The 11,367-nt window shown below is 57.2% G+C and overlaps 1 protein-coding gene across 1 annotated transcript in view; it reads left to right on the plus strand.

Annotated features, from left to right (window-relative positions):
• MTCL2 (microtubule crosslinking factor 2) overlaps positions 1-10,413 on the plus strand; it is a 68,821-nt gene extending 58,408 nt beyond the window's left edge. Inside the window, exons 14-15 of the mRNA XM_051846111.3 lie at positions 577-1,942; positions 3,330-10,413. Coding sequence (XP_051702071.3) covers positions 577-1,942; positions 3,330-3,482 — 1,519 coding nt within the window. The 3' untranslated portion in view covers positions 3,483-10,413. The remainder of the gene's footprint in view (positions 1-576; positions 1,943-3,329) is intronic.
• Positions 10,414-11,367: the final 954 nt, after the last annotated feature.

Raw genomic sequence — 11,367 nt, forward strand, 5'->3', positions numbered from 1 at the left:
CTTTCAGCCTCACCCTCACCCCTGGCAGTCTGCCTTTCAAAAAAGTATTTGAAAAAGATTTTATTTTGGTCCAGAAAAATCTCAAAACCCATGCACAGTTTTTTTTTTTTTTTTCATAATATGCATTTTCCATGAACTCTTTGAAGACCTCTTGTATTCATGGATTTCAACTTTTTAGGGGAATCAAAATAAACTTATGTTTAGTTGGTTTATTCTAATTATTTTGTTTTTTTTGCTTGAAAGGCAGAGAAACAGAGATCTTCCATTCACTGGTTCACTTTGCAAATGCCTGCAATAGCCAGGGCTGGGTCAGGCTGAAGCCAGGAGCCCCAGAACTCAATTCAGATCTCCCACGCAGGAGACAAGGACCGGAGTACTTGAGCCATCAGCTCTGCCTCCCAGGGTGCACGTTGGCGGGAAGCACTCCGGTATGGATGTGGGCATCCCAGGCAGTAGCTTAGCCACTGCACCAACTGCCCACACTAAATGTGTCATTAATTCCTACACCTGTGGACTTCTATACCTGGCCTTACGCTGCCACTCACACCACCTTTCCTCCTCCTCCGCCCTCCTCAGGACCAAATCCGTTTCTTCCATGTCTGAGTTTGAAAGTCTGCTGGACTGCTCCCCCTACCTGGCCGGCGGTGATGCCCGGGGCAAGAAGCTGCCTGCCAGCCCTGCCTTTGGCTTTGTGAGCACCGAGCCCGGGGAGCAGGAGAAAGGTGCCAAGGAGAAGTCCGGGCTCTCGCCCCTGGACTGCAGCCGCCTGGTCCCCCTGGCCTGCCAGGACCCCGCGGGCAGGCAGATGCAGCGCAGCTACACGGCCCCCGACAAGACCGGCATCCGGGTGTACTACAGCCCCCCGGTAGCCCGGCGCCTGGGCGTCCCCGTGGTCCACGACAAGGAGGGCAAGATCCTCATTGAGCCTGGCTTCCTCTTTACCACCGCCAAGCCCAAGGAGTCGGCCGAGGCAGACGGGCTGGCCGCGAGCGCCTACAGCCGGTGGCTGTGCAACTTCTCACGGCAGCGCATGGACGCGGGCTCCGGCAGCAGCCCCTCTGCGGCCGGGCCGGGCTTCCCCGCGGCCCTGCACGACTTCGAGATGTCCCGTAACATGAGCGACGACATGAAGGAGATCACCAACTGCGTGCGCCAGGCCATGCGCTCCGGCTCGCTGGAGAGGAAAGTGAAGAGCACATCCAGCCAGACGGGGGGCCTGGCCAGCGTGGGCACCCAGACCACCCGCACGGTCAGCGTGGGCCTACAGACCGACCCGCCGCGCGGCAGCAGCCTGCACAGCAAGAGCTGGTCCCCGCGCAGCTCCTCGCTGGCCGCGGTGCGCAGCAAGCAGCTCTCGTCCTCGCTGGACAAGGTGCACGCGCGCATCGAGCGGCCCTGCTGCTCGCCCAAGTACGGCTCGCCCAAGCTGCAGCGGCGCTCCGTGTCCAAGCTGGACGGCGCCAAGGACCGCAGCCTGTGGAACCTGCATCAGGGCAAGCAGAACGGCTCGGCCTGGGCCCGCTCCACCACCACGCGAGACAGCCCCGTGCTGAGGAACATCAACGACGGGCTGTCCAGCCTCTTCAGCGTGGTGGAGCATTCCGGCAGCACCGAGTCCGTCTGGAAGCTGGGCGTGTCCGAGGGCCGGGCCAGGCCCGAGCAGCCCAAGTACGGCCTCGTGCAGGAGTTCTTCCGCAACGTGTGCGGCCGCGCCCCCAGCCCCACCGCCGCGGCTGCCTCCGCGGGGGACGATGGCACCCGGAAGCCGGAGCCGCTGTCCCCGGCCAGTTTCCAGCAGCCCGAGGGCGTGGCCAGGATCCTCAGCAAGAAGGCGGGCAAGTCGGGCAGTAGCGAGGACAGAGCTGCCGCCGCCCCGCTGCCCCAGCTGGGGAAGGACAGCGGCCCCCGGGAGGGAGATGGCGCCACGGTCCTGCCCAACGAGGTAGGTGGCTGCTGTCCGCGCTTTTTCCGGTGAGGCGGTTTTGCTTACGAAGTCCAGGTTCTTTTGGTTGGTTTTTAAAATTTATTTTCATCTACTTGAAAGGCAGAGAGGAGAGAGAGATCTTCCATCTGCTGGTTCACTTCTCAAATGCCTACAATAGCCTGGGCTGGGCCAGGCTGAAGCCAGGAGCCAGGGACTCCACCCTGGTCTCCCATGTGGATGACAGGGGCCCAGGCACTTGAGCCGTCACCTGCTGTACCCCCGAATTCTGCAGCCCTCTCGTGCTTTATTTCTCTGCTCTCACCCAGCCGGCTGCCTTCTCAGCAAACCTTTTAGGGGTGGGTGTTTGGCCTGGTGGGTAGGCTACAGGTTGGGTCACTCGCATCCCATATCTGAGAGCCTGGGTTCAGTTCATTTCTCTGGCTCTGGGTCCAGCTTCCTGCTAATTGCACACCCTGGGATGCAGCCTTTTGGTCCAGTAGTTGGATTCCTTCTACTCATGCAGGAGACCTGGTTTGAGTTCTCAGCTCCAGGCTTCAGCCTGGCCTAGCCCCAGCCCCAGCCGTAGCAGGCATTTGGGGAGCAAGCCAGCAATTGGGAGACTTCTCTCTCTCTCTTTCTGTGTCTTTCAAAAATGGATTAGAGTCCAGTGTTGTGGTGCAGCAGGTTAAGCCACAGCTTGTGATGCAAACATCCCACAGTGGAGTGCTTGTTCAAGTCCTGGCTGCTCTGCTTCTGATCCAACTTTTTGCTAATGCACCTGGGAAGGCAGTGGAAGATGACCCAAGTGCTCAGTCCCCGGCCATCCATGTGGGAGACCAGGATGGAGTTCCTGGCTCCTGGCTTCAGTCTGGCCCAGACCTGGCTGTTGAAGCCATTCGGGGACTGAACCAGCAGGTGGAAGATCTCTCTCTTTAAAAACACTGAAATAAATCAAACAAATGTCACTGATCTCAGACCAGTTTTTGAAAATGTGAATTGGATAAATAATTTTCATTCGGTAGAATCCTACAGAGCCATTAAAAAGAAGGGGTTCTAGACATTCAAGTGGCAGAAAAGTGTCCCTGCTTGGTGGTGGCAAAGTGGGCTGCTGGGAACAAGGTCCTTTTGGTGGGCGGGTGGGTGCTGGGACTTTCCTCTCAGGTGCGGGACCAGGGACCCTGTTCACTTGCTGCTGTGTGTGATTTAGCACATGCTAGAATGAATGACCCATCCTGGTCTGGTGGGATAAAAACGATAAAAGAGGACTTGGTCCAGAGAGGGGTGGTGGCCTCTGAGAACTGGCCCATGGGCACTGTGGAGCCCCAGTTCCTTGTTGGCCAGCCGCCCAGCCCCTGGTGGCCAGCGCCTCCCGGCTCCCCATAACGTCTGCTCTCCCTCATCCTAGGATGCTGTCTGTGACTGCAGCGCGCAATCTCTGGCCTCCTGCTTCGCCCGGCCGTCCCGCTCCGCCATCCGTCACTCTCCCTCCAAGTGCAGGCTGCACCCTTCTGAGTCTGGCTGGGGCGGGGAGGAGAGGGCAGCCCCTCCGAGCGAGTGACAGAGCAGCCAAGCTCCCCGCCTCAACCAGCCCCCATCCCCGGATGGCAGAAGAACCAGCAGAGACCAGGCAAGGGGCTGTGCCCTCAGCATCTCCCAGCCCTGCAGGGACAGCAGCTGCGCCACCACCAGAGAGCGCTGTCACGTCAAGGTAAAGCGTGGTCTTGACCTCCAGCTTCCTTGGAGAACGCAGCGAGTAGGAGAAAGACCAGAACGGCTTCGGAAGCATCCACAGAGCGCGCCGCTGGGAGCCGACCCCCGAGTCCTGAGGGAAAGCCTCCCCTGGTTCCACCCGTGCCCACCTCTTGGAAGAGCTTGGGAAGGGCAAGACCCCTGGCCGTGCCCTTGGGGAACAGGCCCATAGGGAAGAACGGGCTTTGCTTGTAGGCTCACTCTCGTGGACTGGGCTGGGCGTCATCACCGTCCCCTCCTTCCCACCGCCAGCATTACCTCTTCTGCCCACCCTGCTGCTCTGGGTTTCTGGCACCCTGGCGGGGTATGATAGGGCGGGAGCCAAGGCCAAGTACCTGCTTGGAACCCTGGAGCCCTGGATCTCTCTGCCCGTACCTGGATGCAGCAAACACTGGGAGAGGGGGTGGGAATGGCAGGGCTCGGGGGCGGGTGGCCATTGGAATCGCCTCCCTTGCCAAGGTGATTGGAGGGGCCCGGTCTTCCCAGGAGCCTCCTGAGGACAGAGTAGGTAGAGTTCGTCTCAAGACCTGGTGCATAGATAAATGCCTACACACCCACTGCCTTGATCCATGGGGCCCACGTCCCTGGCTCCCTGGAAGGGGCACCATGTTGCCACCGTGTTTACATCCTGCAGCTGGTGGAGGGCTCAAATACTCCCTGTGAGAGACTCCCACTTGGCCAGGTCAGGCCAAGGAGGCTCCAGGAGGCCAATGCCCCGGGCCACAGCTATCGACTAGGGCCTGGAAACATTTCTTGTTAAGTTGTTTATTTGAATTTTTCTTTATATTTAAGGTGGTTTATTTTAATAATTTAATTTACCCCAGAGTCCCTAAGGTAATTTATTGGTGGTTAAGACACATGTCCTTGCCGCTGGGACAATGCAGGGCTTCCTCGGACGGAGGGGCGTGCCCAGGCTGTGGTCTCCCGGTTACTTTAGGAGGGGCCCTGCTGGTGCTCCCCGCCACTGCTGACCTTAGAGCATGGCTTGTGAGCCACACCTGGTACTCGCCGGCCCTGGCAAGGCAGAGGCCCCAGTCCCCAGACAGTCTCCATTTCCTGCCTCGTTTTCCTCCCTGCCTCCGACACACTTCCTTTTTCACAGTGAGTCCAGCATGAATTAGCAAGGCTCCATCAAGAGCATGGAGAACCCTCCCTGGTCCCCAGGTGAGAGCTCACAGGAAAACAGGACTGAACGTCACGAATGTTTACTGCAGCTTTGCACACGGATCTGAAAGCGCCCTGGCCCGCCTCGGTTCTCACCAGCCTGCCAGCCTCTTCACCAGCCTCTCCCCTTAGCCTTACAGCCTCCCACGGCTCTCCTGCCCTTGCCCATGGCCCATGGCGCTTCCAGAGCCCTCAGAAGGATTGCGGCATGGCTCATCACCACACGGAGAGGAGGGCCTCCCCCTCGGGGCCAGTGCGCCGTTTTGGCTGCACTCCCGCCTGCATACACACAGACGCACAGCCCTCCTGGGACTGGCTGGGAGTCCCAGGGGCTCTGTTAGCTTGCCACCGGGACTCGAGACCCTTGTGCTCCCATCACCCACCTGCCAGTTCCCAGCCTTACCTCTTCAGGGTCACCTGTTATCCAGAGTCCTTTGCTTCCATGCTCTGTCGACAGAGTGCCAGGGTCCCGTCAGTCCTACCAGCTGCTTCCTCGTGCCCTAGTGACTTGGGGGGCAGAGCAAGCCAGCCCGTGGAGCCACGGGTCAGGTCCCCTCTGGGATGCTGTTGCTCCCATCCACAAGGTCAGGGGAGTCCCTCCAAGGTCATCTCCAGGTGAGGGGATTCACACTGGGCCACAAGCCGCCAGAGGCCTTCTGCCACCTCCCAGAGCTGCAGGGGTCCAGGGAGCCACTGTCAGCCCTGGGCAGAAATCCGTGTGAGCCTTTGGGATGACTCAGCCTTACCATCGTCCTCGTGTGGGGTCACCTGCCGTCTCTGTTGTCTCAGCTCCAGCCTCCTAGTACCCAGTCTGTGCCAGAGGCTGCAGATCCTGGTCTCCGGTCGCGCCCAGGTCTCCACTTCCTGCACACCACCGTGCCAGGCCATGCCTCATGCTTCCTGAAGAAGCCTCTGGGCGGGGCAGGGGCGAGGGAAGGGGAGGGGGGTTTCTTGGGGATGACAATGTTACATGTAAATATCGGTTTGGTTTGATTTTTAGCATTTTACTTGGTAACTGGTTGTGTTTTCTTTTTTGGGGTGGGGGGTTGGTTTGTAATACTCTTTCGGAATGTAATTTCTAAATTTGTTTGTTGCTTCCACTGCCTTTGAAGTCTTAGTAACATTCCCAAAGCAGAAAACTGCCTGACCCACAGCGGGGATTGCCCTGGAGGACTGAGGTCCCGGGAAGGAACGCTGCCCTTCCTCCTTCCTCCCTTCCTGCTCCTCCCTAGGGCCCCCTCCCCATCCTCCCTCCTCCTCCTCCCCCATCTCCACTCTGTCTTCAACCAAAGTCCCAAGGAACCCCGGGGTCCCAATCCCCCGCAGAGCACTTGGCTCAGATCCGCATGGTTGGTTGGGAAGAAAAGGCTGAGCAGCCGGCATGGTCGACCCTAAACTGCGTGGCCTCATATTTCTTAAGTCCATCTTCTTCCCAGGGCCAAATTAGACCCTCCTGGGGACAGCGGTGACTGCACTTAAGAGGAAGATGAGAACACTTGGGTGCAGGCCTGTATACGCAGGGCATCAGAACCCAGTTCCCCCCAGCTCCTCCCCCCAGTTCTTTCCCCACCAACAGGTCTTGCTTTCTGTGGACTCAGAATGGGGCCAGCCCTCTGTTCTCCCCAGGGACACTCTCCTACTTGCTGGCCTCATAGGTAGCAACGATGAGGGCCCAAAGACTTGACCGTCTTACACGCTGGTGCCAGCGGGGCTCCACCATGGCCACTCCCATGCTCTGTTCATGGTTTCACCACCATGCAGTATCCTGGTTCTTCCCCGCCCCCATCAGCGCCCCATGCTCACACTGCCCCTTTGCTAACAACCACAGTAAGAATGCCCTCCGCACACTGCCCAGAGCACTTTACTATTTAGGAAACACCTCCTCTTCTCCAGAACCTTGACCATTAGGCCATCATTTGCTCATTATTTATGTATGTATTTATTTGAGAGGCAGACAGCCCCCATCCACTGGGTCACTACTCAAATGCCAGCAGCAGACAAGGGGGCACCCAGTCTGGTCTCTCTCTTGGGTGGCATCAACTTGATTACTTGATCCATCACCGCAGCTCCACAGGGTCCACATTACTTAGCGGGAAGCTGGAGCTGGGAGCTGGGTGGGGGCATTGAACCCAGGCTTGCAGATATGGAACTGGGCATCCTAACCCACACCTTAACTGTTAGACTAGACGCCCACCCATAGGCCACTGTTCTTAAAAAGAGCACTAGTCACACTGGGCTGGTACTGAGGGGACCTGGTCCTCAACCACCAAACTGTGATTTATTTTTAATTTAATTATCCCAACAATTTCAAATGCAGCAGAGACAATTTAGAATTTCAGTCATGTGTATTTCATAGGGCAACAAAAAGTTAAAAAGCAAGACAAATCCTTCTCCAAATGTACCTGTGGCGATGCCCATAATCCTGCAGTAAGATTTCGCTCTTGGCTTTCCTGGCAGCTGTGATGAAAAGAGAAGCACACCAGGTTTTTGTCACTGCCCTGTTTGTCCAGGAGACAAACTGTCCTGCTGGCTTCTGGCATGAGCCTTCAGAGGCCACCAAGCTGGTCGGTGCTTCCGCAGGTGACGGTAAGGTACAAGAATGTTTTCCAGGTGACCATTTTCTAAAAACAACAAGCTGCCACCAACTTGAATGACTGACCACGTGGCTAGCCTGTGTCTCTGTGTCCCCAGCTATGAAGTGGGGATAATGTCTTCTACCTCATGTGGCCGTGGTGAGGACCAAATGCAGTACTGTGCCTGAGGGTCCGCCTGAAACAGTGAAGGTTCTACAGCGATGCCAAGTGCTCTGGCCCCAGGGCTGCCACCCCCACCTCCTCGTGAGCCCTGGAGAATCCGGACCAGTGCCCTCATTTTTGTTGAGTTGTGCCAAAATATCCATAACACAATGTCAACTATTTTAACCATTTTAGAGTGGCGTTGATTGACGACGTTGTAAAGCCATCACCAGTCTCATTCCCTGAACTTTTCCATCTTCCCAAACTCTGCAGTTCTGCTCTCTGTTTGCCCTCCCCACCGCTGGCCCATGGTGACCTCGGTCCCACTTCTAGGAATCGGCCTCTTCCAGGCACCCCCGTAGGTAAAAGTCATACGACATTAGTCCTTTGTGTCTAATCCCCTTGTGTTTTCCAAGGAAAATTCACGCCCGGAGCAGGGAATGGCTCCCCCAAGGTCACACTGCAGGCCGGGGGCACAGCCAAGGGCAGACCCAGGTTTCCTACCCCGAGAAGGTCCTACGTCCCCAGTGGTGAGTGAGACACGAGTGAGACGCTGCCCTGGCGTTCTGTGATTGTGGCTGAGCCCCTGCTCTCTGGGCTCAATTTGTTCCCTACCTCCCACCCATCCTCTCCCTCATCACCTCCTTCCACAGCTCCCCTTCTTCTGCCTCCTCTTCTCTTTGGTTTCTGCCACCTTATGGGGTGGCCCTGGCCAATGGCTACACTTTCCTCTCCTGGGCCCCAGCTCTCGGCCCTCCTGGGACGCCCACCCCAACTCTGCTCCTTCTGGATTTTCCGTCATCTCAGCAGCCCTCCGTGCCCCCAGCTCACATCTCCACCATACCAGGGAAGCGTCCTGTCTGTGGTCTCCTAACTCCTGTGTTGGCTCACAGATCTGCTGGGCTCTGGGGTGCCGGGTTGCTTCATGTTGTGACTACTCACACCAGGGAAGCCTCTTTCCTTGTGTCAGGAGGCAGCAGCCTTGCCAGCGCTGCTTAATGGACCTGTCCTGCCCCTGCATCTCCCAGTTCAGAACCACATCCTGCCAGTCCCAGCCTCAAGCCACACTGTCTTCCCCACCCACAGCCTCCCACGGCACCCACTGCACTTTCCCCTGCCTCTTGGATGGCTTTGGTTGTAAAGCAGGTGCAGCCTGACTTGGATTCTTCTGTCCATCTCTGGTCATCTGTCCATCTGTCTCTCCATTGGACTTCCAAAACCGACTCCTCCCTTCCCCCTTGGGCCTCCCCTCCTGCAGAACAACTCGTCCTGGCTCTGGCCTTGGCCACTCTCAGCCCAACACTAGACAGTTTGCAGAATGCACAGACCCCAGACCCAGAAGTGACTGAGGATGTGGTGCTGGGCTTGAGTCGCTGGCTCAGGGCCCCTGCCCACCACCTGCCCTCCCTCAGCCTCCTCGGACACTTCTCTCCCCCCGTCCATCCATCAGCCTGGTTTCCCACTCTCCATGTCCACCACCGGCTCGCTGGGCACCAGGCCTCGTGGAGCTTTGCAGAGCTGAGGCAGTCAGGTCTGGAGACGTGGCCCACGTCTGGGCAGACCCCCTGACTTCTCTGGCCCTCCTAGTGTAGGATCCGATGGTGAGCAGGAGGGTGATCCTGTCAGCCCGCTGGGCCCTGTGTCCTGGCTCCTTTCAGTTCCACCGCTGATCTCTGTGCCTTAGTCTACTTCTCCGCACAGGGGGGCTCGCCCCACATCCATCGCCAGCTGCCTCTGCGGCTGGGCCTTGTCAGCTGTGGCCCATCTCTGTGGCCTTGCCTTGGGACAGGACACCCCTTCCCCTTCCAGACCAGTGGTTCTCCAGTTCTGTCCCAGCAGCAGGAACATCCCCAGGGATCTTAAAAGTGCAGATTGTCAGCCCCACCCAACACCCACTGAATTACAACTTCTGGAGAAAGGCCCGGCAAGCTGGATTTTAAGGAGCCTTCCAGAGGGTTCTGATACACGAGTTTGACAACTGCTGATTTAGGCCAGCAGTCAGTGCAGCCCGGGAGACTGAACACAGCCCAGGCCAAGAGCAGATGGAAAACAGCACCCTCACCTTGTGATTGGAAACAACCCCCCCCACCCCCCGCGCCCCAAACAACGCGATACAATCTCTTGCTGGAAGCTGGAGGGTCCACAGAAGACATGCAGGTTTTCCTTTCACTGTCCCTGGCCTGGTTCCAGCCCTGCTCACCTTCCCCATCTGTCTGGGTTTTAGGAAAGTTTGTGTGGGTGGTGCCAGCCAGGCAGGGGATGGAAGTCCTGGGGAGGGGGGAGGCGAAAGACCCTGTTAGTGTGTCTCTCGGGAACCTCACCATGGTCAGATGGCCTCTTCACATGGAAAGAACCCTAACTCCCAGGAAAGAAGCCTAAGTCCCCAGCTGTTCCTCCTCTTCCTCCCAGCTCCAGGGAGACCTTGCAGACAGTGCCAAAAAGCAGCCCCTCCCCCTCCAGCAGCCGACTTCCTCTTCCTCCTCCCGACCCCTTCCCAAACCCCCGCCAATACTGTGAAGCCCCCTTCTCACCCAGCCTGCTTTCCTGGTAAGGGTCCTGCAGTCGTGGGCCCTGGGGACCCCCATGGAAAGGCCCTTGGGAGGGAAGGGACCAAGGGCATCCTTGGGCCAACTGTGCGTCCCTCCTGTCTGCTGTCCTCTCCTCCCACTTCTGTCTTCAAGAGGCTCCTTCCCAGGATGGATCGGGTGTGAAGACAACCGCAGTCCCATCCACCAGCGCCCCCCGCCCCGTGTCGTATTTCAGACATGCGCGTAATTGTACAGTGTAAACTTACAAAGCGTTTTTAATGGCTGTAGATTGAAAATAAAGTATGTCACACAAGCACTTGTCATTGACTGCCCTCCTGTTGGCTCTCTCCTGCAGATTTATTAGAACATCTGAGGTGTTTTTTTTTTTTTAATATTTATTTATTTGACAGTGTTACAGAAAAGAGAGAGAGAAAGAGAAAGGGAGATATCTTCCATCCACTGGTTCACTCCCCAAGGCCACAATGCCTGAGTCTGGGCCAAGCTAAGCTGGGAGCCAGGAGCTTCTTTGAGGTCTCCAACATGGGTGTGTAGGGGCCCAAGCACTTGGGCCATCCTCTACTGCTTTCCCAGGTGCATTAGCAGGGAGCTGGATTGGAAGTGGAGCAGCCAGCACTCAAAGCAGTGCCCATATGGGAGGCTGGCACTGTAGGCAGAGGCTTAATCTACGCCACTGTGCTGGCCCCCTGCCAATTTAAAACCCAACTCCACCTCACCCGCCGTGGGCTGGGAAGGGGCACCCTGGAAATGCCACTGCCACTGGCGGGTGTGGAGTCCTTGGCAGGGGCCACCCATTGTTCTGACTGCTGACGCCCTGGCGCTCCCAAAAACGTGTGAAATGACCACTGGGGAACAAATGCAGGGCATTCAGAAAGAAGAAAAAGATTTAAACTTTACTACAAGACTCAGAAACATTTATCATTAAAAAAAAAAAAAGACATTTTAGGTGGGTGTTTTCTGTCGCAGTGAGGGACCGGAAACGGCCCCACAGAGGAAGGGATGTCTACATGGACCGAGGCTAAGATGCTGGCCAGGTGGAAGGGAGAGTGGTGTGCTGCAGGCAGGGGACTTCGGGGAGGAACAGCGCGTGTGGAAGCCTGGTGAGAAGAATGGAGCAGAACTGGGGAACCCAAAGAGCCTGGGTCTGATCACCCAGTGCCTCACAGGCAAAGAATGTTTATGTATCCTGTGGACAGGGAGAATTCAAAGCAGGGACTGGCCCCAAGTCAGAGCACACACTGGGCCGGGG

This window comes from Oryctolagus cuniculus, chromosome 11 (genome assembly GCF_051225735.1).
Source record: "Oryctolagus cuniculus isolate XC-2025 breed Fujian yellow rabbit chromosome 11, ASM5122573v1, whole genome shotgun sequence".
NCBI classification, from domain to species: domain Eukaryota; kingdom Metazoa; phylum Chordata; class Mammalia; order Lagomorpha; family Leporidae; genus Oryctolagus; species Oryctolagus cuniculus.